At 44.0% G+C, this 27078-nt stretch overlaps 1 protein-coding gene across 2 annotated transcripts; it reads right to left on the bottom strand.

The window, feature by feature from the left end:
* Positions 1–4918: 4918 nt before the first annotated feature.
* Positions 4919–25018, bottom strand: LOC118398811 (14-3-3 protein zeta-like). 2 transcript variants are annotated; one of them, XM_035794543.2, is made up of 6 exons: positions 24859–25018; positions 22742–23191; positions 12880–13003; positions 8845–9008; positions 7968–8063; positions 4919–6265 (listed from the first exon to the last, which is right to left on the bottom strand). In XM_035794543.2, the coding sequence occupies exons 2-6, from the start codon at positions 23033–23035 to the stop codon at positions 6209–6211; spliced, it is 735 nt and encodes a 244-aa protein (XP_035650436.1). In that variant the 5' UTR covers positions 23036–23191; positions 24859–25018; the 3' UTR covers positions 4919–6208. The 2 variants fall into 2 exon arrangements, with proteins under 2 accessions (XP_035650436.1, XP_035650437.1); XM_035794544.2 differs by having other exon boundaries at positions 24853–24999.
* Between the last annotated feature and the right edge of the window lie 2060 nt (positions 25019–27078).

Below are 27078 nucleotides of genomic sequence, written 5' to 3'. Positions count from 1 at the left end.
CCTGGTTCGTCAGCCTGTTGCAGCTAGCTTCCCTGTTGGATCTGAACATCTCCTGGTTCGTCAGCCTGTTGCAGCTAGCTTTCCTGTTGGATCTGAACATATCCTGGTTCGTTAGCCTGTTGCAGCTAGCTTCCTATTGGATCTGAACATCTCCTGGTTCGTTAGCCTGTTGCAGCTAGCTCCCCTGTTGGATCTGAACATATCCTGGTTCGTCAGCCTGTTGCAGCTAGCTTCCCTGTTGGATCTGAACATCTCCTGGTTCGTCAGCCTGTTGCAGCTAGCTTCCCTGTTGGATCTGAACATCTCCTGGTTCGTTAGCCTGTTGCAGCTAGCTCCCCTGTTGGATCTGAACATCTCCTGGTTCATCGGCCTGTTGCAGCTAGCTTCCCTGTTGGATCTGAACATCTCCTGGTTCATCAGCCTGTTGCAGCTAGCTTCCCTGTTGGATCTGAACATCTCCTGGTTCATCGGCCTGTTGCAGCTAGCTCCCCTGTTGGATCTGAACATCTCCTGGTTCGTCAGCCTGTTGCAGCTAACTCCCCTGTTGGATCTAAACACTGTATCCTTTATAGTCCCACCACGTCGTCCTATAGATGTCATCCACGCGGTCAATCAGCTCAATCTGCATGACCAATCACATCAGGGAGAATGTAAACTGTGTTTTTCACAAGCAACCATCAAGCCAAAGACTACTCCACACGGCATCGTCTGCATCACAAATGGCACCCTATTCCCTATAGTGCAGTTATTTTGATCAGAGTCCTGTGGGCCCTGGTCAAAGTAGTGCAGCCCTATGGGCCCTGGTCAAAAGTAGTGCACTACATAGGGAATAGGGTGCCATTTACAATGACAGCCTACCCTGGCCATATCCTAACAACGCTAGGACAATTATGCGCGGCCCTATGAGACTCACAATCACGTCTGGTTGTGATTGGAGCGGCAGGTAGCCTAGTGGTTAGAGCGTTTGGTCAGTAACCGAAAGGTTGCTAGATCGAATCCCTGAGTTGACAAAGTAAAAATCTGTAGTTCTGCCCCTGAACAAGGCAGTTAACCCACTGTTCCTAGGCTGTCATTGTAAATAACTTGCCTAGTTAAATAAAAATAAAATGATACAGCCTGGAATCAAACCAGGGTCTGTAATGATGCCTCTAGCACAGAGATGCAGTGCCTTAGACTGCTGCGCCACTCAGGAGTCAAATGTAGTCTACATGTGGTTTGGAATTAAGAGTTATGAGGGACAAGATTCCTTTGGGAAAGCACAGGGGAGGTTGGTTTGAGGTCAGTTTCCTCCTCCCTTACTCACCCTCTTCCTGCAGTCTTGCTGACCTCACGCTCTCAGGCAGTAAGTCATTATAGTCAGCCTTCACGTAGCCACAGACTTTGGGCAAGGCCAGTCGGCTGATGTCCTCAGAGCGGTATACCAGCAGACGGCCATCGGGGGGCGCCGCCGTGAACCTCCATAGAGGCAGAGGAGGGAAAGAGATTTGATTTAATTTGATTTGTTAGGTTTGATAAGGATAACGAGTGTGTGTTTAACCAGGGCCCATAGGGCCAAAAGTAGTGCATTATATAGGGAAAAGTGTACTACTTTTGACCAGAGCCTCGTGGGCAATTTGGAAGGTAACCTATAAACTCCAGTTGTTTATATGCAGTATGTCCACAACACTGAGGCATTTCAGATGATTGTCATATTGGTTTCGTATCATAATCTGTCGTTGAAATAGTACAATATGATACCTCTATGTTGTACTCTGCTTTGTCAGTGAGGATGTGTGCCGAGAAGTTGTCATCGATGTGCGCCTGTACTCTGGAGTTCTCCTCTCCTTCAAATGGACAACACTGAGTAAACAACGTTGCTGAGAAAGAGCACAAAATATAAACATGGGACAAAGCCAAAGCAAATTATTGAGGCTCTAAGAGATGTTAAAGTGATAGTTCACTCCAAAATTAGATATTCGCCAGATGTTTTCAGACCTCAAAGGTGGTGTAAAGTTGATGAGTCCATTTCTCAGGCTACCTGTAGATTCAGCTATATGCCACAATCTCAAATTAATGCACTTAAAGGCCCCTTGACAATGTATGTGACCTAAGTCTGATGGTTTCTGTGTCCAACCAGTGGTGTCTGTCTTACCAATGACATGGGCGTTGAAAAAGTTCTGTCTGTTGACCTCGTAGCTGTCCTCCTGTCCATCCTCATCCATGAACATGGCCCTGAAGTCTTATGTGAACAGCTCTGTGTTGGTCCTCAGATACAGCCTGAAATGCATAGCACAAGTGAGAAATGGGGAATCACAATGCTCATGATGATTAAGACAAGCGACAAGTGCAACTGAGGCATTGACATTTGATGTACGTCCCAAATGGAACCCTATTCCCTATATATTGCACTATTTTAGACCAGGCCCATAGGCTAGGCACAGCCTTGGAGTTCCTACCTCTATAAGGCAGTGAAGCTGAGATGTCGTTCAACATGGGTCTGTGTCTGGACATCCCGCCACCGAACTGAGTGAGTCTGGAGACTGGCAAGGGGCAGCACCTCCAAGTCTGGGAGAAAGGCAGAGGAATAACAGAACAGAAAAGTACAGAACACATTTTTCCTCACTAAATTGCACTGACACAAAGAACGTTCATATACCAACCTATTCTATCATATTCAACCTCAAACTATTCAGTTGTATTCCATTCTATGTCAGAGCAGTTTTCTCATAACTCTCAGTGCCAGCTAACCCAGTGTTTAGAGAAACAGCTCTCTGCCAAATAATAAGGATGGTTAACCCGCTGTTATTGGTTCGACTATCATCATTATGCTCCCATGCCACGCTGCCATGCCCATGATTGCTACATTGGCCCATACTGCGCCAGTGTGTGGGATGTTTGTGACCATTCCCATCTCAGGAATCATCATAAATAACTCATGACATTTGTTTAACGGAAAATCCAGTTAGGCCACTCTCCATATTACGGATCTACAACCTCCGCCGCCGGTTTTGTTGCACCATCCGTTAAAAATAGGGACATTTTAAATAAATAGAATATCTGCATGTATCGCTTAAACAATATGTAAAAAGGAAAAAAAATCCATACACTGGTTAAAAGACAGCTTTGACAGAATTTGTCCTATCGGGATATGATATTCCCAAAAGTGCACTTTTTTTTCGCATACTCAAGGAAGGTAACAATGTGATTGAATTAGTACAGTGACAATATAACCAAACGTTCTGTAACAGATTGGAGTTCAGATTGTAAAATCAGACTTCTAGTTTGGGCAAAAAAAATATATTATTTTTGAAACCAGGGCCGCATACTTGGAAGTGTTGTGAGAGACAATTATTCCCATTAATGATGGGGGGGGGGGTATACAGTCGCCTATAGTTCACTCGAGTTAATATTATAGCTCAATGACAGTAACAGGACGCGGTACTCAAATATGTCTTTCGCAGTAAATCTACCTGCTGTCATAGACTGCTTTTACTTATGAAAATATATATTTTTTTTGTTCATCTGTCGATCTGAGTTCGGAAGATATTGCAGAAAATTGTAGTTTAGGTTACTGCAGCACTCTTACATCAGGATAAAGCTTCAGCAGCAGGAGTGATTTCAAACCCGAGCTACAACTGGGCGGATACATTTTTTAAATGCTTGGTCATCCCATTTTAACATTTGCGTTTAAAATCTGAACCAATATTTGACTGAGTTGCGTGTTTGTGTAGACCCATAATGTGAAATTGCTGTTATTTTTACAGTCAAATATAACTTATTTTTTCCATTTACTGACAAGACAATGAAATAACCTAAATGATTATACAATTCCATTTGTTTGACATCTATTCCTGCACAAACGGACATTACATAATAAGTGTCAAATTAAGTACAGTATGACGTACATTAAATTGTCAAACTCTATTCTTGAAGCGATTGTGAGATGGGCTCAAAAGCCAGCTATTTTCATTCTGAAGTCCCTAGTCTAATATGCCTGGGATTTAATGAGGCTACTGGGACATAGTATTCCCACTCTGTATGAGGATACTGTATGAACCTCATGCAGTTTTACCAGACACGTACTGTATTATCTTTGTCCCAAATGGCACCCTATTCCCTATTTAGCGCAGTACTATTGACTAGGGCCCTGATCAAAAGTAATGCTGTATAGGGGAGGGTTTCCCAAACTTGGTTCTGGGGCCCACCATGGGTGAGTCTTGGTTTTTGACCTAGCATGACACAGCTGATAAAAATAAAAAAAATTGAAGTTTGACGAGTTGGTTATTTAAATAAGTTATGTAGTGCCAGGTCAAAAACCAAAACATAGTCGGGGGCCCTAAAACCATGCTATAGGGAAGAGTGCCATAGAACAACTTGTTGTCCATGTACAGCTCCAAGACTAAATGAAAGTGAATATGTTTGTCCAGTGTAACCGAGTGAAATGGCTAGCTAGTTAGCGGGGTGCGCGCTAATAGCGTTTCAGTCGGCGACATCACTTGCTCTGAGACCTTAAAGTAGTAGTTCCACTTGCTCTGCAAGCGCTGCGGATTTTGTGGAGCGATGGGTGATGTGTGCAGAGGGTCCTTGGTTTGAGGCGAGGGATGGAAGCTATACTGTTACACACACAACCAAGTAAAACATGCTGTATAGCAGGGATCAACGAGCTGATTTTCTTGAGCTTATGGTAGCTGTGCCAGAGCATAATTATAAATTGGCCGCAAGAAACCAACAGATGACAAAAACGATCATTTCAAATATATTTGTATATGATCACACCTCTATTATGTGTGAGAATACTTTGGAACAGATTTCCAAAATATAAAATTACGTGGAACTGATTGCCTGGTGTTTTTAGTCATGTCCAACGAAACAAATTAATTGGGCGCCAAATAAAACCACAACATGACTGGTTCAGAAACACTGTCTGCTCACAAATTAATGGTTTACAAAATGTCATTTTTATTCATGTTACATAGGTGTTACATAACATCAGGGCATTAAACATTCTCAAAGATTTGGGGGCTACAATCAATGATTAGCAAAAACACTAGTGGTCTCAATCTCTAATGACAATCACTGGACAAACCAAACACCCTCTGACATGTGCACAAACCTGCAAAGAAAAGTACTGAACAAAAACAGGACTTTCTGTATGCAATATTGATTCCCCATTCCAGTGTACAGTGAAAAAAAAAATAAAGGGGCATGCATGCACTTATTCTATTGCCATTCCACATTCTTTTTTTTGTCTTAAAGTACCAACTTGTTATTGTCAGACATGCTACAAAGTAACACATTGAGGTGAATAATATAACTAGGAAGGAGTGTTTTGTAACCGTGGAGGGAGAGACCTTGTTACAAGAGCCCATGGATAGGACTTGCTCTGTTGACAGTTAGCACCCTATTCCTTCAATAGTGCACTACTTTACTTTAGTCCACAGTCCTAGGGACCCTGGTCAAAAGTAGTGCACTATAAAGGTGATCGGGATGCAACCACTGGTTGGATAGCCCCCACAGATTCATAAAATACAGGTTTCAGGAGATTCAAGTTACCAGACAATTTGTATCCCAAATAGCGCCCCATTACCTTTCATAGTGCATTACGTTTGACGAGGGCTCTGGTCAATACTAGTGCATTATAAAGAGGAATAGGGTGCCATTTGGGATAAACCCAATATGTCAGGTTGGCTTTCATGGGCCAGCAGATGTTGACAGATGCAACTACCTAGCAACCTTTTTGGAAGACCAACACAGGGAAACAGTGGAGACAGCCAGAATTCCTGTCAAATTTGGGTCAGCTTGACATACCTTTCCCTCCCCACCATATGCCCAGGCTGCACGATATTTGTCGTTTGCAAATGGCCTTTCAATTCAGAAAACCGATCTTTCTGGACACACAGATCCTATATTGTCATATTGAACAGACAGTTAAAGTGAAGCGAATATTGTTTTTAAAGCAGAAACTGCACATTAGGAAGGCGGGACAAGCAAACTGAGGCATGGCGATAATATTATTTACTTAATTGAGCTTTTCTTCATACCAAAAAGCAGAGTCGTGGTGAAAACTAAAATGATTCATGTCACACACACACACACTGCAGCTCCATTGTACGACAGGCATTCATTACTAGAATCATTTCAAGTGGAACAATAAGGAATGAAGGTGTAAAAATGATTGTTTTCCTCATTTTTGTTGTTGTATTTCTTGGCGAGGTTGACAGGGAGCATCTCAGTTCTCTCCATCTCCAGCCTCTGGCTCATCTGCTGCATTGTCAGACGTCCATAGCTGAAACACAAGACAAAATACCATTAAACTGACAAGCATCTCAGACATCCAAAAGACCCTGCTGGAGTGAAGTCAGACAAAATGTACTGACTGTACCGTAAATCACTTTGGAATCAAGTGTCTACTAAATGGTAAACAGTGCATTCGAAAAGTATTCAGACCCATTGACTCTTTTCATTGTTGAAGCACCTTTGGCATTGATTACAGCCGCAAGTCTTCTTGGGTTTGACTCTACAAGCTTGACACGCCTGTATTTGGGGAGTTTCTCCCATTCTTCTCTGCAGATCCTCTCAAGCTTCGTCAGGTTGATGGTGAGCATCACTGCACAGCTATTTTCGGGCCTCACCAGAGGCTGTTAGATCAGGTCTAGACCATTCAAGGACATTCAGAGACTTGTCCTGAAGCCACGCCTGAGTGGTCTTGGCTGTGTGCTTAGGGTCGTTGTCCTGTTGCAAGGTGAACCTTCGCCCCAGTCTGAGGTCCTGAGTGCTCTGGAGCAGGTCTTCATCAAGGATCCCGCTGTACTTTACTTCATTCATCTTTTGCTCGATCCTGATGAGTAACCCAGTCTCGACAGAAAAAATAAATAAAAAACATCCCCACAGCATGATTCTGCCACCACCATGATTCACAGTAGGGACTGTGACAGGTTTCCTCCAGACGTGACACTTGGCATTCAGGCCAAAGAGTGCAAGCTCGGTTTCATCAGACCAGAGAATCTTGTTTCTCATGGTCAGAGAGTCTTTAGGTGCCTTCTGGCAAACTCCAAGCGGGCTGTCATGTGCCTTTTACTGAGGAGTGGCTTCAGTCTGGCCACTCTACCATAAAGGCCTGATTGGTGGAGTGCTGCAGAGATGGTTGTCCTTCTGGAAGGTTCTCCCATCTCCACAGAGGAACTCTGGAGCTCTGTCAGAAGGACCATCGAGATCTTGGTCACCTCCCTGACTAAGGCCCTTCTCCCCCGATTGTCAAGTTTGGCCAGCTCTAGGAAGAGTCTTGGTGGCTCGAAACTTCTATTTAAGAATGGAGGCCTGTGTGTTCTTGGGGACCTTCAATGCTGCAGAAATGTTTTGGTACCCTTCCCCAGATCTGTGCCTCAACACAATCCTGTCTCGGAGTTCAACGGACAATTCCTTCGACCTCGCAGCTTGGTTTTTGCCCTGACCTGCACTGTCAACTGTGGGACCTTACATAGATGTGTGTGTGCTTTTCCAAATCATGTCCAACCAATTGAAATTACCACAGGTGGACTCCAAGTTGTAGAAAGATCAAGAATGATCAAGAATGATCAATGGAAACAGACTGCACCCTGAGCTAAATTTCAAGTCTCATAGCAAAGGGTCTGAAAAATACATTTTTGCTTTGTGTGTAAATTGAGGGGAAAAATGTCATCCATTTTAGAATAAGGCTGTAACATAACAAAATGTGGAAAATATGAAGGGGTCTGAAAACTTTCCGAATGCACTGTGTGTAATATATATATAAAATACCTATGCTCCACTTGGTTCAAATCCTTATATCATAGCTTGTCACTCACAAAATGGCACTGGCTCCTGCTTGCCATTAAAATACTGAAATGAGATGCACATACACTAGACTGGGTTGTAGTCACAGTGTCTGTGGGTGTATGGTGTGTGTGTGGGATGTGTTGATGAAGCTACCAATCCCGTGACTCGGTGGGGGGAGGTCAGAGGATACTTACTGTGAGGTTGTCTCTAAGCAACTGCATGATGAGGGTACTGTCTTTGTACGAGTCTTCGCTCAGCGTGTCGAGCTCGGCGATGGCATCGTCGAAGGCCTGCGAACACACAAATAACAATGGTTGATATGCATATGAACAGGGAGATGAGGCAAAGATAGAGATGGACAGGAGAGAGATGGCACATAATGCAGCTGTGTGTGTGTGTGTGTGTGTGTGTGTGTGTGTACACTGAGTAAACAAAACATTAAGAACACCTTTCTTATATTGAGTTGCAGCCTCCCTCCCCATTTGCCCTCAGAACAGCCGCAACTAGTCGGCGGATGGACTCTACAAAGGTGTCGAAAGTGTTCCACAGGGATGCCGGCCCATGTTGACTCCACAGTTGTGTCAAGTTGGTTGGATGTATTTTAGGTGCTAGACCATGCTTGATACACACAGGAAACTGTTGAGCGTGAAAAACCCAGCAGTGTTGCAGTTCTTGACACATTCAAACCATAACCAGTTCAAAAGGCACTTTCTTTTAACGCGTTTGTCTTGACAATTCACCCTCTGAATGGCACACATACAAGCCATGTTGTAATTGTCTCAAGGCTTGATTTTTTTTTTTTTACCAGCCTCCTCAGCTTCATCTACACTGATTGAAGTGGATTAACGAGTGACATCAATAAGGGTCATAGATTTTATCTGGTCAGTCTATATAATGGAAGGTAATGTTTTGTATACTCAGTATATATAGTACACCCCATAATCTCAACCTATTCCCTATATAGAGCACTACTTTTGACCAAAGCCCCATAGGCCCGGTGTCAAAAGAAAGCACTATATAGGGGATCTGGTGCTGTTTGTGTGGGCTGCTGTGTTGTCTCATCATCCCTACCTGTTTGGCCAGTGAGCAGGCCTTCTCTGGAGAGTTCAGGATCTCGTAGAAGAAAACAGAAAAGTTGAGGGCCAGGCCCAGGCGGATGGGATGTGTGGGCTGCATCTCCTTCTTGCTGATGTCAAACGCCTCCTGGTAGGAGTCTTGAGAGTTGGATATCGTCTCTGTGGAAAGGGGAGGAACCATTGAGATAGACAAGGTTTTAGAGTTGGAGCTCTATCTCCCAAATGGCACCCTATTCCTTATATAGTACACTACTCAAGGCCCATAGGGTCAAAAGAAGTGCTCTATTAAAGGGAATAGGGTGCCATTTGGGACAGAACCAGTCTTTCATTACAAACTTTGTAAACTTGAAATATTACTCCTCTAGGTAGGCCTAACCATCATTGCTGCAAATGGAGTCAGTTTCCTTTGCCTGGTCTGGCCACTGTAAGCATTCCTGAAAGCTAGGCTACATGAGGTAATGGGCTTATAAATATCCTTTGTTGAGCACCGGAGCTACATTACCGACGACAGGATGGTGGTAGGCCTGATCACCAACGACGAGAGCCTATATTAGGGGGGGGGGGTCAGAGACCTGGCAGTGTGGTGCCAGGACAACAACCTCTCCTCCAACATCAGCAAGACAAAGTCGCAGATCGTGGATTACAGGAAACAGAGGGCTGAGCACGCCTCCATTCACATAGACTGAGAAGGTTGAGAGCTTCCTCAGTGTCCACATCACTAATGATCTACCATGGTCCACACACACCAACACAGTCGTGAAGAGGGCACGACAACACCCCTTACCCCTCAGTAGGCTGAAAAGATTTGGCATGGGCCCTCAGATCCTCAAAAAGTCATACAGCTGCACTATCGAGAGCACCTTGACTGGCTGCATTAACGCTTGGCATGTCAACTGCTTGGCATCCAACCACAAGGCGCTTCAGAGAATAGTGCGTACGGACCAGTACATTACTGGGGCCGAGCTCCCTGCCATCCAGGACTTTTATACCGGGCGCTGTCAAAAAGAAATTGTCAGACCCCAGCCACCCGTCAGACTGTTCTGTCTATTACCGCACAGCACCAAGTCTGGAACCAACAGGACCCTGAACAGCTTCTACCCCAAAGCCATAAGACTAATAAATAATTAACCAAATACCTACCTGGATTATATTTATCTGCATTGACCCTTTTTGCACTAGCCACATATGCTGCTGCTACTGCGTATTATCCGTCACTTTGTTCCAAGTTATATGTACATATCTACCTCAAATTCTCTTGTACCCCTGCACATCGACTCGGCTATATACACACAGGGTAGCAGTAGCAAGTTATCGTTACTCATTGTTTATTATTCATGCGTTTTACTCTTCTATTATTTCTCTATAACAAATGGAAGGGCCTGTAAATTAGGTGTAGACACAGTGAAATGTGTGTTGTTTACCAAAAGCATGTGACGAATAAAATCTGATTTTGATTTGAATAGTGCTATGGCATTTAAGAACTACAATGTAACAAATAATCCCTGGATATGTTACATGTGGATCAAGTTGCAAAGTCCCTGGCCTGGTTGCCAAAATAAGCCGGCAAGCGTTAGGCTACTAACTAACGAGGCCTACATTTCAACATCCTCCCTCCCCTGTTCAAACCTCCTCAGTTGGGTCGGTGCTGTAAGGGGAAAACCATGACAGTAATTCTGTGCAGTCTCGTGTTCAGTGGCTGAGGCTTGCCAGGGAGGAGGCGGCTGGCAGATAGGGCTCTCACTGGGGGGGGGGCATGGCAGGAGGAAAAGAGAGAGGGAGGCAAGGAGGGGAGAGAAGTATGGAGGGAGGGAAGGTAATCATGGATGGATGAGATAGGGAGACATGGGAGAGGGACGAGGGAGGGGAAAGAACCCCGCATTGGCAGGGAGTGAACATTCATATACCCATCACCACGTTCACAGCCCAAACTCACTCAGCCTGCATTAAACCAACAAGCTTGCATCCCCTGGAGCGAGAGGTCTGGATGGAGCTCCAGACACACACATTTGCTAGATGAGTTTGTTTTGAGATCAATGCGAGAGCTGCATGTAACCACTTGTGCACATTTGTTCATATTCTTTGTTAGTGAGTTTTTAGCCCAGTTACAGCTCATTTCTCATCAGCAATGGGGGAGGGGTTGCATCCTACAAAAGCACAAAATGTACATTTCTAGCCATCTTTGGAAAGCAAGTCAGGTAAAGAGCTTTGTTTTTAGGTCTTAAAACAGACAGTGCAGTATTTTGAGACAGGCTTGAATAAGATAAGTAGCCAATAAGGGAAAGGGAGATGGCTCGTCAGCTGTACAACAATGTGTTCAACAGAAATGTACCTTCCGCCTTTAACCCAATCCCTCAACAATAGGCAGAGGGTAGCATCATTTGTCTGAGTCGCTGAAATAATGGCATGGGAATAATACATTTTATTTTGTAAAGTAGTCTCTTGAATCAAACATTTTCAGTCAGCTTGTCTGAAGGACAATTGGACAAAACAAACAGGTTAATGTAAATCCCTACATGTTTTTTTTTAAAGTCTCATGAATGTAGGCCTACATTGAAAACCACACATTGGCTGAATGGCTGAATGATAAAAACAGCTTTTTAAAATGTTTCGGGATACACTTTCTCCATTGTTTAAAAAAATATGGTAGGCCACTGATAGGCCTACTTTACGATCAAAAAAGCCACAGTAGTCTACTTGGCCACTGTTCTAAGTAACTTAAAAGCAGGTAGTGGTGACAGTAAACGCATGGCAGAAGACGCAGGGAATTTTCACAGTTCTAAAGTTTTGGGGCATTGTCCTGTAGAAAAACAAATGATAGTGGGACTAAGCTCAAACCAGATGGGGTGGCGGATCGCTGTAGAAACAGCGTCACCAGCAAAGCACCCCCACACCTCCATGCTTCACAGTGGGAACCACACATGCAGAGATCTGTTCACGTACTTTGTGTCTCACAAAGACAGCGGTTGGAACCAAAAACCTCACATTTGGACTCATCACGCATTAAGAACACTTCTATCGGTCTAATGTCCATTGCTCATGTCTCTTGGCACAAGCAAGTCTCTTCTTATTGGTGTCCTTTAGGTAGAGGTTTATTTGCCATGAAGGCCTGATTCACGCAGCCCCCTCTGAACAGTTGATGTTGAAATGTGTGTTACTTTAACTCTGAAGCATTTATTTGAGTTGCAATTTCTGAGGCTGGTAACTAATGAACTTATCCTCTGCTGTAGAGGTAACTCTGGGTCTTCCTTTCCTGCGGCGGTCCTCATGAAAGCCAGTTTCCTCATGGCGCTTGATGGTTTTTGCAACTGCACTTGAAGAAACTTTCAAAGTTCTTGAAATTTTCCAGATTGCCTGTCCTTCATGTTAAAGTCATGATGGACTGTTGTTTGTCTTTGCTTATTTGAGCTGTTCTTGCCATAATATGGACTTGGTCTTTTACCAAATAGGGCCATCTTCTGTATACCACCCCTACCTTGTCACAACTGATTGGATCAAATGTATTAAGGAAAGAAATTCCACAAATTAACAAGACACACCTGCTAATTGAAATGCATTCCAGGTGACTACCTCATGTAGCTGGTTGAGAGAATGCCAAGAATGTGCAAAGCTGTCAAGACAAAGGGTGGCTACTTCAAAGAATCTCAAATATATTTTGATTAGTTTAACACTTTGGTTACTACATCATTCCGTATGTGTATTTCATAGTTGTCTTCCCTAATATTCTACAATGTAGAAAATAGTTTAAAAAATAAAGAAACACTTGAATGAGTAGGTGTCCAAACGTTTGACTGGTACTAATATAGGGAGAGACAGCGAGGCCAGTTGGAGGCAGCAGCCCAATAACTCCTGAGAGAGTAGATTTGAGTCCCAAATGACCCTCTATTCCCAATATAGTGCACTACTGTTGACCAAAACCCATGACTGTAGTGCACCTTATAGGGAATATGGGGCCATTTGGGTCATGGTCCAAAGTAGTGCACTATGTAGGGAACAGGGTTCCATATGGGACGTAGACTGGAGACCCACTTACCCTTCTTGTCGTCTCCAGAGGCCACCTCAGCCAGGTATCTGTAGTAGTCTCCCTTCATCTTCAAATAGAACACTTTGCTCTCCGCATTAGGGGCGTTTTCAATCAAATATTTGCTCAGCAGCCCCTGAGGGAGAAAACAGACAGGAGAGTTCATTTAAATTTTACGAATTCCATGGGCACGTCCCAAATGGCACCCTATGCACTACTTTATAGGGGTGCCATATGGGATGCATCCCATCACAAATAGCTAGATCTTTTTTGTAACACCCATAAAAATGTGATGACTCCTTCATTTGGCTTCATTCCATCTCATTAAAAACACGATGGAAGATGAGGGTTTTGTGCAACAATAAAACAGGATGTAGTAACTTTACTTTGATGCATCATTCGATTAGCTGAGGCATGAAAATCAGAGCATCTAGTGGCATGCCTTAACTTCAGTTGCAAAAAGGGGCATCTCACTTTCGATCGCCATCAGTCATCCAAGCTGTACTCGATGGCTTCACCGTTGCCTCAATTTGTTGTGGGTGTAACACAAAAACAGGTTGTGGTGGCATTCACATAACACCGGTACGAAACAATGAGCACTCTACAGCCAGCTTCCTGTGTGAGCCAAACGCCTCTCCACTTCCTTTTAAGGGCAAGCTGCTAACAGCCGAAGACAATAGTCCTGCCTAGAGACCACGTGTGACAGGTAGCCTGGTCCCACATGTTTGTGTCCTCGTCTCCTCCATTGCAGTCATTGGCACGTCAAACTTGTTTCACGTGGCAATGAGTGAGAGTTGGCATGGCAGCAAACGCTGGCTCTAAGACTACACGTGTGGCATGGTAACAGCTAACCAGTTGCCTGCTCCCTGCGGAGGTCAGGAGTTCCACATGGAGAGGCCACTGTTAAGCCTAAAGGAAGGAGGGAGGAAATACAAAGGAGGTTTAATCTGGGTCCAGAGGGAACACTGGCCTGAAGCCGGATAACTCAGTGAAAGATGCTGAGGCATAGATATAACCCAGTGGAAGGCTTGAGTGAAGGTGATACCATCCACAAGCTGCCGTTCATGCTGGCTCTCTAATACCTGATTATCAGCTCGGCATGGGCTGACGACAACCTGAGTGAGAGGCACTTACAGGCAGCTATACTCTGCCCTACCAACTGTTCAGTGAGATGACATAATACTGCTATAGATATGGACAGCCAGAGGGGAGAGTACAGCTTAACTGCTACTTGTTCTGAGAAGTCACTTGCTTAAAACACATGTTTCAGCCGAGCAGCCAACCCAGGAACAGGGTTGGACCGGCCACCATTTCCTCTGCGTGGTATCACCACCAACATGGAGAACGGGGCACTCCTGTATCCTCCGCAGCCACAGCAGTTAGTGGGTGTTAATAGCAGGCTAGCAGGCCAGTGAAGCAGAGGTCCCTCCTCACAGGCATGATTTCATACCGCTGACCATTTTACCAAGCAAAAATAAAAACCTCAATCCACCATGCCAGTTAGTGAAGAGCGTACTTGTAGATCCCTCAAACGAACAAGGGTCAAGAATTATATAGACCACTTCTCTGCCTTCATCCACTATGGGTGAGTTCCAAAGGACACCAAATTTCCCATTTAGTGCACCACATTTGGTCAGGACCTATAGGACTCCGGTCAAAAGTAGTGCACTATGTAGGGAATAAGGTGCCATTTGGGTCATCCCTAGTGGGAGGATGGGAATCAGGAAAGAAGATCCCCTTTCTCCACCTGTAGTCGGCAGCAACCTTGTCGCCTCACAACATGTGCTCAGACATTCAGCATGTGTATCAAATGGTACCCTATATAGTGCACTACTTTTAAACAAGGGCCCTATGGGTAGTGCACTATAGGATGCCATTTTAGACATCCATTTAAAAAGACAGATAGCAAAAGAGCTGGGCCCTGTCATGTCCCTAAACCTAGGCTAGCTTTGTCTTTTCCTCTGCACCACAAAAAGTTAGCCACTGGGGCTATTTTAACACACACACACACAGGTTTGAGTTTACCTTCTATAAAAACTTATTTCAATGTTAGGTTTGTTAAATGTGATACGCAATTCTGGCGTGTATGTCAGTTATAGTTTACTCCGTTTCCTAAATGAGTCATCGCTCATCCTCATCCTTTTTACCGCTAACCACACAAAGCCCTGCCCCGTCACTCAAGGAGAGCAGTTGCTCAACGACAGTCACAAGCATTTTGTTGACGTTCACTTTGCATGGTCAGATGGACACAATGTTGGTGACAGAATGCTTATGGAAAGCAGCATAACTACACTATTAGCGTGTGGTGTCTTACTATATGCAAACTACTGTTTGCTAGTTTCTTTTCTTAGCAGGGTGTTTCTAAATAAAAAATTAAGGAGCAACAATAAAATAACAGTAGCGAGGCTATATACAGGGGGTACCGCTACAGAGTCAATGTGGAGGCTATATACAGGGGGTACCGGTACAGAGTCAATGTGGAGGCTATATACAGGGGGGTACCGCTACAGAGTCAATGTGGAGGCTATATACAGGGGGTACCGCTACAGAGTCAATGTGGAGGCTATATACAGGGGGTAGGTACCGCTACAGAGTCAATGTGGAGGCTATATACAGGGGGTAGGTACCGCTACAGAGTCAATGTGGAGGCTATATACAGGGGGTAGGTACCGCTACAGAGTCAATGTGGAGGCTATATACAGGGGGTAGGTACCGCTACAGAGTCAATGTGGAGGCTATATACAGGGGGTAGGTACCGCTACAGAGTCAATGTGGAGGCTATATATAGGGGGTAGGTACCGCTACAGAGTCAATGTGGAGGCTATATACAGGGGGTAGGTACCGCTACAGAGTCAATGTGGAGGCTATATACAGGGGGTACCGCTACAGAGTCAATGTGGAGGCTATATACAGGGGGTACCGCTACAGAGTCAATGTGGAGGCTATATACAGGGGGTACCGCTACAGAGTCAATGTGCGGGGTTAGTCAAGGTAATATGTACATGTAGGTAGAGTTATTAAAAAAGTGACGATGCATAGATAAACAGAGTAGCAGCAGGGTAAGAGTGGGAGGTGTGTGGGGGGGGGCAATGCAAATAGTTTGGGTAGCTATTTCATTAGATGTTCAGGAGTCTGGCCTTCTAGACAGAGTTGCAAAGAAAAAGCCATCACAAACTGGAAAATAAAATTAAAAGATTAAGATGGGCAAAAGAACAGACACTGGACAGAGGAACTCTGCCTGGAAGGCTAGCATCCTAGAGTTGCCTCTTCACTGTTGATGTTGAGACTGGTGTTTTGCGGGTACTATTTAATGAAGCTACCAGTTGGGGACGTGAGGCATCCGTTTCTCAAACTTGACACCAATGTGCTTGTCCTCTTGCTCAGTTGTGCACCGGGGCATCCCACTCTTTCTATTCTGGTTAGAGCAAATTTGCGCTGTTCTGTGAAGGGAGTAGTACACAGCGCGATATGAGATACTCAGTTTCTCGCATGGAATAGCCTACATTCCTCAGAAGAATAGACTGATGAGTTTCAGAAGAAAAGGTCTGTTTCTGGCCATTTTGAGCCTGTAATCAACCCACAAATGCTGATGCTCCTGATACTCAACTAGTCTAAAGGCTGCCAGTTTTATTGCTTCTTTAATCAAAACAGTTTTCAGCTGTGCCAATATAATTGCAAAAGGGTTTAATGATCAATTAACCTTTTAAAATGATGAACTTCGCTTAGCTAACAGCGTGCCATTGGAACACAGCAGTGATGGTTGCTGATAAATGGGCCTCTGTACGCCTATGTAGATAAATCCATTAAAAATCTGCCGTTTACAGCTACAATAGTCATTTAAAACAATGTATTCTTTCAAAAACAAGAACATTTCTAAGTGACCCCAAACGTAACGTTAGTGTACATGTAGGTTGAGTTAAAGTGACTATGCATAGAAAAACTGAGTAGCAGCAGCGGAAACGAGGGGGGCATTGCAAATAATCTGGGTAGCCATTTGATTAGATGTTCAGCAGTCTTATAGTTTGGGGGTAGAAGCTGTTTAGAAGCCTCTTGGACCTAGAATTGGCACCCCAGTATCACTTGCCGTGCTGTAGCAGAGAGAACAGTCTATGACTGGGGTGACAGGAGCCTTTTACAATTTTTAGGACCTTCCTGACACCGCCTGGTATATAGGTCCTGGATGGCAGGAAGCTTGGCACCAGTGATGTACGCACTACCGAGCAGTACACACTGCCGAGCAGTTGCCATACCAGGCAGTGATACAATCAGTCAGGATGCTCGATGGTCCAGCTGTAGAACCTTTGAGTATCGGAGGACCCATGTCAAATCTTTTCTGTCTCCTGAAGAGAGATAGGTTTTGTCATTCCCTCTTCACAACTGTCTTGGCATTCTTGGACCATGTTAGTTTGTTAGGGGCATTCAGTCCTTTTCCTGTAGTCCACAATCAACTCCTTTGTTTTGATCACGCTGAGGGAGAGGTTGTTGTCCTGCCACCACACAGCCAGGTCTCTGACCACCTCCCTAAAGGCTGCCTCGTCGGTGAGCAGGCCCACAACTGTTGTGTCATCTGCAAACTTGGTGTTGGAGTCGTGCCTGGCCATGCAGTCATGAGTGAACAGGGAGTACAGGAGGGGACTGAGCATACACCCCTGAGGGGCCCCTGTGTTGAGAATCAGCATGGCAGATACGTGTTGTTACCTACCCTTATCCTGGAAGTCCAGGATACAGTTGCAGAGGGAGGTGTTTAGTCTCAGGGTCCTTAGATTATTGATGAGCTTTGAGGGCACTATGGTGATGAACGCTGAGCTGTAATCAATGAATAGCTTTCTCACATAGATGTTCCTTTTGTCCAGGTGAGAAAGGGCAGTGTGGAGTGCAATAGAACCTGCATCATTTGTGAATCTGTTGGGGTGGTATGCAAATTGGGTTTCTGGGATAATGGTGTTAATGTTAGCCATGACCAGCCTTTCAAAGCACTTCATGATGGGAGTGCTACGGGTCAGTAGTCATTTAGGCAGGTTATCTTAGTGTTCTTGGGTACAGGGGCTATGGTGGTCTGCTTGAAACATGTTGGTATTACGAACTCGGACAGGGGTTGAAACCGTCAGTGAAGACATAGTGAGATTTCTTATAAGTTAGCTTGCTGCATGAAGTAAGAAACATTAATTAGGGTCACCTGGAAACAGTGAACAGCACTTTGGTTCCAACCTTATCAATAATTCCTCACTGGCTTGTCACGTAGAGTAGGCCAAAAGGCTGAACTGAAAAACCTAACCTCTATCAAATAAAAAGATGGTGAAGCTGCAAAAGTAGTGCTTCTGGGTGTTTATTTACAAAGTGATTCCAGAAGAAAAAAAACAGTACTGCCATCCAAACTACACATTAAGGGGACAGCTTAAAAAACAATGCTGCCCCATCAACAGCTCAAACCAAAACGGTTCCCCCCTTGAACTGAAAGAGAGACTCCTTTTTTAGGGGAAGCCCCTCCCATCAGAACATACCCAGCACTAATTAATTAAGCAATTACCTTCATCAAAGCCTACTTTTTTTCCACTCAGCTAAACATAATGAATTATATACGTTGCAACACATTACTCATGATACAATAAAACATTTACAAAATCCCATCCCTGCTGACATGGAGTCTTCCAATATGCTCATTCACATGAACGAGCCAGTCGGGACAGGCACTACAAAGCCAGCCCGATTACCGTAGCTCTGGTCCTTATCCCAGCATACCCGGAAGCTACAGAGACAGAGGAACAGAACCAAACAAACAACGCACTCATCCATAACATTGACAAGTACAATAAATGTTGCTTTAATTAAACATGAAAGCGTGTCTGTATATTCTTTATACCATAAACTGTTACTGACGGGAGGTAAGATCTTTTTTATTTCACCTTTATTTAAACAGGTAGGTTACTTAAGAACAACTTCATTTACAACTGCGACCTGGACAAGAAAGCAAAGCGGTGTGACACAAACACAGGAATAAAGAAACATACAGTCAATAACACAGTAGAGAAAGTCTATATACAGTGTGTGTAAATGAAGTAAGATAAGGGAGGTAAGTAAGGCCATAGTGGCGAAATAAATACAATTTAGCAATTAAACACTGGAGTGATAGAAGTGCAAGTGGAGATACTGGGGGTCCAGACACCTAGGTATTTGTATATAGAATAAAGTGTGACATGTCCGTACTAAGATAATGACGTTAACAATGTTGGTCAACAACCAAGATAACGTAGCTGATAATGGAGCAGGGAGGCAGATGAGTCAACAGGTTCCGCACACTTTTATATGGCTCTTGTATCTCTGCAGCAGATATATAGTAAGCAATATGTTTGTAAAATAAAATTGCAATTCAATCGCATTATCGAATCGCAGTGAGATCAAATTTTGAGGTCCCCAGCAAATCCCAGCCCTACTATCCAGGGTGGTCAAATCAAACGAACAGCATGCACGATGATCACAAGAGGAGTAGGCCTATATGGTAAAGAAGGTTATCGGTACCATACACAATAATACTGAGACTCCAGTATATCAGCAGCTGAAATCATTCTCCATAGTTATCAATCACCCGAGTGGCACAGCAGTCTAAGGCACTGCTTCTCAGTGCTAGAGGCTTTCACTACAGACCCTGGTTCGATTCCAGACTGCCGTGATTGAGAGTCCCATCGGGTGGCACACAATTTGCCCAGCGTCGTCCCGGGTTAGGCTTTGGCCGGGGAAGGCTGTCATGGTAAATTGGAATGTTCTTAACTGACTTGCCTAGTAAAATAAAGGTAAAAATCAAACTTTGGAAAAGTTCATAAGAGTTCATAAGCTTACCGTAGGTTACACAAATGATCTACAATAATCAAGACAGAGGGCCACTGGAGAGTGTAGGGCACTAGCCCAGAGGTGCCCAGTGTAGAGTGTTGGGCACACTAGCCCAGAGGCACCCCATGTAGAGGGCACTGGCCCAGAGGGGCCCCATAAAGCAGGGCTCTTTAACAGATGGCCAGTGCAGAATTAGAGCACCCAGATGTGGCTCAGTGCGCACTAGCTCAGTGCTGAGCCTGCCACACCAGCACACCCTCAATGGACATCCGGCTATCAGGGTCACAGCTTCCTATAAAGGAAGTGACAGCACGATAATGCCATATGTGTAGTTTATTTTTAAAGGAGAGTTCCACTTAACCATACAAGGCTATTGGACAGGCATAGATCTAGAAGGGAGACATCAGATGAAGGCTGGAGACGGGGATTGAACCCTGGTCCTCGTGGGGAGGAGTGTACGCATGGCTTGTGCCTTGAGGGTCACCCACTTGATCAAGGCTCTGCACGCCATGTGTGTAGGTTAAGTTCAGGGTCTGTGTGGACGAGAGCTTGGCTTGCGTAGATCAAAGGGTGTTGAGTAGAGGATGGACCCACCTGGAATACTAATGACCAGCTTTAATCCAGCAGAGTGATTGATCTAAGCCTGATCTACGAGACACAATATAAGTCATCTTTTCCTCCATCACCAAAAAACTAGCTAATGTACAATAAGTGTGTCTGGACAACTGTAAAAGCCACATGTGCTCAGGACTCGTGTGCCTGTCTACCATGCTATATGTTAAATGTTTCAGACACAGCCTGTTGAATGAAGTCACTGCCACACAAGTCCCCCTTTTGACAGGAAACCACTCTTCCTCTGTGTCAAGGATGTGCATTAGGTTCTGTATCAAACTAGCCTGGCTTTTGGAACCAATCCATCCACTTTCCTTTGAGGCCCAGGTCTGCATTCCAAACAACATATTCCCCATAGGGCCCTGGTCAAAAGTAGAGAACTATATAGGGGACAGGGTGCCATTAGGGACGCAGACCCTGATGTGGAGGACACCTCACTGTTCGGAGGGATAAACTGAACAATACAGTTAGACGTCGCGCAAACATCTCTTAATCTGCCAACAGCACTAATATCGCTGCCCTATTTAGAGTAAGGTGACTACATACATTCTTTAGACACACACGGTTATTGTGCTGATTGAGTAGTTAACACTAGAGAACAGAGTACTACATTAAAGCTGAATACAGTGAGCCCACAGGAAGGTCATGAACTACCAATGAGAAACTAAATCTTGGTTTTACGCATTGGGAAAGTATGTCAAGAACGCCAAATAAGCTATGACAAAAGGTGGCGAGGGCCGATACTTAAAATAAATAAACACAAGTGATACTGGCAAGAGCAGAGTGGAATTAAGAGTAAATTAGCCTTGTTTGACATTTAGCCCATAGCCTCTGTACAATTTGGATGTCAAGCAGCAGTATTTGTTAAAGTGGATGAACACTAGGGGCTGTGACATGTAATCTGTGAGAGATTACAGGTGCCGTCTTTCACCATGGCCACACCTACTCAAACCCTACAGCCAGGTGCAACAATACACTTTCGTGCTTCTACACCTGCATTGCTTGCTGTTTGGGGTTTTAGGCTGGGTTTCTGTACAGCACTTTGAGATATCAGCTGATGTACGAAGGGCTTTATAAATACATTTGGTTTGACTTTCCCATAGTGGCAGTAGATGGGACACGGAGCAAACAGGTCAGGTAACTTCCAGCTAACACACGTTATGGGGTCTCAAATGGCACCCTATTCCATATTTAGTGCACTACTTTAGACCAGGGCCCTACGGGCTGCCATTTCAGATGCAACCAGGGCCTTCTGTTGAACAAAGAACTGAGGGACAGCAAAGGCCACAGGATCCACCAGATAGGGTTGGGGGATATGACCAGCCCATGACAGCCCAACTTAGTTGATCCCCAAAATAGTGTTCCCTACTACATGGGAAGGAAGGTGTGTGCTTAAAATGAGTTCAGTTCCACAGGAAATGCATGAAACAACCATCCTGTACAAAAGCAAAAATAAAATATCCTTGGATTGAAAAAAAGGGGGGCACACATTCTCAAAATGTAGTAGTAACAGAATTATTACAGCGCTGTCAATCATTTGCCAATATTATCAGTAGCACAGGTCCAACTAAAAAAAAAGATGTTTTACACGCCATCATATCTAGATGCTGTAACATCTCCACTGGAGGCCCAGTTCACTGGCTGCTGCTCTGCCTTATTGATCTGGCATATCAAACTCAAGCAGACAATCAAACTCAACCACACAAGTCTGCCAAGTAAAAGTAGAGCCCCTTACGTGAACATTTGCCATAGCCTTTGACTCAGAATGTCTGACTGTTCTGTTGACAACCCTAATAAACTATTCAGTGAAATTTAAAGGAAAGAAAGAGATGCTACCTGCCTTACGACACATTATTGAATGGGAGCAGCAGTGGAAAGGGGAGGTCATGCCACTTCACCACTGTGGCTCAGAATCAATTGGGGCAGACTTTCTGCATAGTTTCAGATAAACGTCACAAATAGAAGCATTGCAATGTCAAAGTCCATGAATGAGGGACTTATGACAGCGCCATTGTGCACTAATAGTAAATAGATTTTCATACAGAGGGGGATACCACTACTCAGTCAACCGAATCACCATTTCATTCCCCAAGAAAAGGAATGGATGACAGCTTATTTTGCTTTTCAGTTTCTCAAATCAAGAGCCCATTGGTAATTGTATGAATCCTGTTGTTTTTAGCTACCATCTATCCAAGTTGGTGCCGCCCTCAGCCTCACAGAAACATAGTGTGTTGGTGATTCTATCAATCAAGCTTTTTATAACACAAGTGACCCCGTTTGCTGCTTGTGCTGAGCCTACAGGCTGAGATGGTTTATTGCTGTCGTCACTGAATATCTGTCCTCAATTTACAGCAGAGAAGATGAATGAGGTAAATCAAATGTGGCTTTCTCAAAGCCATGCATGCCCATACTGGCTAGAAGAAATACATTAACTCACCAATACATCGTTGCAGATGTCTCGTAACTCCGTCTCCACCTTCTCCCGGTACTCCTTGACCATCTGAAGCTTCTTGTCGCTGCCCTCTGTCTTCTGCTCGATGGCGGAGATGACCCGCCATGCAGACCTCCGGGCCCCGACAACATTCTTGTAGGCGACCGAGAGAAGGTTCCTCTCCTCGCATGACAGCTCTGCACCCTTCTCCGTTACCTCCTTCATGGACGAAGCCATGTCGTCGTAACGCTCCGCCTGCTCGGCCAGCTTAGCTTTCTGAATCAGCTCCGTTTTATCCATGTTTGTGAGTTATCGTATGTTCAAACTGTCGCTTGCAGTTTCAAAGAAAGTCCGAAGGTGTTGAGAAGGGGACAACCGTGTGGGGACAGATTGTGTATAACGATAGTTATAATCTTTGGGCAGGTGGGTGGAGGTACAGGTATGTTATCCAGACACCTGGGGAAGAAAATTTGATTGCTTAGGATGGTCAATGCATGCGCACCTTGTAATGTCGTTTGGTTGGCTAGCTAGTCAACTCAGTTCACCTGTAACAAAAATAAATCAATTCAATAACTTGTTAAGATAACATTAGCTAGCTGGGATACCGAACTGCCTTGCCTAGGAGATGGGAAACGCCATTTAAATTGTATTAATGCCCATTGTGTAAGTTGCCCATGAGCACGGTGCAATGTGGACGATTCTGAGCTCTCATTCAAGGAGTCAATTGGGCGCTAGCTCAAAAAACCAACATTAGCATGAATTTCATGAACAAGTACAACAATGTAAATCTTTTCAGATATGTGAGAATTAACATGCTCTCTATAATATTGTAGATTTGGAATAACCACATTATGTACTTTCGAGGAAAATGGGAAGGTTTCGCGACTCATATCCTGACTGAGAAGGGATTGCGCAATGGTTAGTTTAGCACCCGCGTTACGCACAATGACACGATTGGTCGACAGTCTGCTGGGTGGGGCATTATACGTTTCTTCATACATTTCCCAATGGGATTCTTATCTCCTCCATTCTCTAATATCTCTGATTATACCATAATGAACACGGAGCCAGATGCTTCAGATTTATACATCCGGTGAGACATCTGGTTGAATTTCCACTCCACAACAAATATGGTGAGGAGAGGAAGATCAGTGGCCGGCAGTGTTACGAATAGACTGCACTAAGTTATGTATATAAATGTTTTTTTTTCTGGTTTCAAACTATTGTTTACAAGGCGTGCAAGTGCACAAACACACTAAACAGAGCAGGCATTCCCTAATGGAAATAGACATACTAGAACGTGCCAAAAGGATTTCACTAATTCCTACTTGGCTCTGCCCAACTCCTTGCCTGTTCACGCCACTATGCTTAATTTGCCCCCATTGAAAACGACACAGGTGAACCATCTTGAGTTAGTTATAAAATATCTTTGGATATACCTTAACTTTTCTGCTAGTTTGCTAAAGTAACATAATCTTCCAATTAGTTGCTAAGGGAAGTTCACGAGGGGCGCAGCAGTCTAAGGCACTGCATCTCAGTAGTAGGGGCATCACTACAGACCCTGGTTCAATCCCGGGCTGTATCACAACCGGCCGTCATCGGGAGTCCCTTTGGGCGGTGCACAATTGGCCCAGCGTCGTCCGGGTTAGGGGAGGGTTTGGCCGGGGTAGGCCGTCATTGTAAAATAAGAATTGCGTTCCTAACTAACTTACCTAGTTAAATACAAAAAGGTACAAAAACGCATTCACCACTTGCCTAGCTAACAGACAGTTAATGGTTGGAGGACTGATATGTTGTAACTCAAAAGACTTATTCAAGAGTTTTAACATCCTAGCCGCTACAACGCAATGCTGCTTTCTCGTTAAAAGCAAGTGTGTTGTTTTGCCCTGACAAGCGAACGCTAACTAGCTTGCTTGACTAACCCCGCGCAACACAGAATGAATCGTTTTTATGAAGCACCACTGCACTGGCGACCAAACGACATCGTATACTAACTATCCATAGACAGTTTACATTTCCTTAAAACATTGGAACAATCGAAATTCATGTTAAATGTAATAACCTACACATTAATTTCCAATATTTAAAGAAAAAAAATGTTAATATATTTCCCCAACCTTTACCTGGTTCCAATCCGCCACTCCGAGTAAATACCTTACGAAGATATTCGGGCAGGGAAATAATCTATGCCTTCAACCAAATCAGACCAACGGGCGTGTCTAACAAAACGGTAGCCCAATGAGAACCCGTCTTTGAGACGGATCAACCAACACTGTTAAAAACAAGAATCAATAGGATGATAGCGCGGGGGAAGGGGCGGGCTTTGAAGCCACGGGGTTTCCTCAAATTAAAGCAAGGGAGAAGACGTCATCATTACCATGGATATCTAACACTTTTCCACGCATTTGCCGCGTTCAAAACAACTGGGAACTCGGAAAAATGCGAAGTCAAATCATGACGTCAGTGATTTTTAGGTCGGAAAGTTTGAGCTCTAGAAAGAGGTCCGAGTTCCCGAGTTGGAATTCCGAGGTGGATGACCATTCAAATCGATTTTTCCAGTTGGAGCTCGTTTTTTCCGAATTCCCAGTTGTTTTGAACGCACTGAAGTCCGAAATCGGAGATTTCCGAGTTCCCCAGTTCCGAGTTCCCAGTTGTTTGAACGCAGCAAAACGCACACACAACAACACACAAACAGTATCAGTAGGCCGCTAGTGGGTGTGGCAGGGGGAAATGATACACACAGTTTTGCAATAAACTTTGCATTTAACATGTAATTGATGGATGTATCAGCCTATTCTGTTTTTCCCAAAAGTGTGACCACCTAGGATGAAATAACTAAGCTATTACAAGGTTTATGAATCAGTACACTTGTTTTATTTGCATTGGATCGATTTGCATAGGATAGATTGCCTATAGTCATCATGGGTTAAGGAAATAGTTATTCATAGGGAACTGGTCAAAAGTAGTGGACCATGTAGGGAATAGGGTATGACTTCTCTTTGGCAGCTGGAAATGAACATATTAGGATGATCAGTAGCATTAAATGTAGAATATTTAACTAAAGTAATTGTGAGCGCTTTGATGATATTTCATGGGAAAATGTTTATAATCAAGTCGATGCAGAGTCTGCTTACCAGACTTTTCTCACATCTTTCAATTCTGTATTTCACCACTGCTTTCCCGTAGTTAAACCACATAGAGCAGTAGAAGGGTTCTGGAAACCTTGGTTTACAACCGTTCTCAAAAAATTCTCACTTAAAAATAACTGTCCCCTGAATTCTGCAAATTACAAAAAGTATAAGAACAAATTTACTCACCTACTTTGGATATCCCCAAAATTATATTTTACTAACAAATTTCAAGAATCATTCAAATAATATGAAGTCATCTTGGAAAATCTTCAATCAACTGTTTAAGAAAAGGCATCTACAGTAGAACTATTCCATCTAAATTTACTGTTCGAAATAAGACCTACAGTGACACCGATGTTATTTCATGTGAATTTAATAACTTTTTTATGAATGTTGGTTACTCTCTGTCAAAGACATTTTAAAAAACTGATGGAAATCCCTTGGATTACATGAAGGGACATTTTGGTGTATAAGAGAATGTTGAAACATGTAAATCAACACTGTGTTCTATATGAGCACCAATATGGTTTTTGTAGAAACTACTCTACAGATATTGTTTTTTTGCAGAGTTGCAAAGAAAAAGCCTTATCTCAGACTGGCCAATGAAAATAAAAGATTAAGATGAGCAAAAGAACACAGACACTGGACAGAGGAACTGTGCTAAAAAGGCCAGAATCCCGGAGTCGCCTTTTCACTGTTAATGTTGAGACTGGTGTTTTGCGGGTACTATTTAATAAAGCTTCCAGTTGAGGACTTGTGAGGCGTCTGTTTCTCAAACTAGACACTCTAATGTACTTGTCCTCTTGCTCAGTTGTGCACCGGGGCCTCCCACTCCTCTTTCTATTCTGGTGAGAGCCAGTTTGCTCTGTTCTGTGAAGGGAGAAATACACAGCGTTGTACGAGATCTTCAGTTTCTTGGCAATTTCTCACATGGAACACGAGCAATGGACATTAGACCGGTGTAAATCTGTCCTTTGGTCTGATGAGTCCAAATTTGAGAGTTTTGGTTTCAACCCCTGTGTCTTTCTGAGACGCAGAGTAGGTGAGCGGATGATCTCCGCATGTGTGGTTCCCACGGTGAAGCATGGAGGAGGTGTGACGGTGTGGGGGTGCTTGTCTAGTGACACTTTCTGTGATTTATTTAGAATTCAAGGCACACTTAACCAGCATGGCTACCACAGCATTCTGCAGCGATACGCCATCCGCCATGGT

The sequence above is a fragment of the Oncorhynchus keta genome, chromosome 19, assembly GCF_023373465.1.
Source record: "Oncorhynchus keta strain PuntledgeMale-10-30-2019 chromosome 19, Oket_V2, whole genome shotgun sequence".
NCBI classification, from domain to species: domain Eukaryota; kingdom Metazoa; phylum Chordata; class Actinopteri; order Salmoniformes; family Salmonidae; genus Oncorhynchus; species Oncorhynchus keta.
The sequence above is the reverse complement of the archived record's forward strand: the minus strand, read 5'-3'. Positions and strand labels throughout refer to the sequence as shown.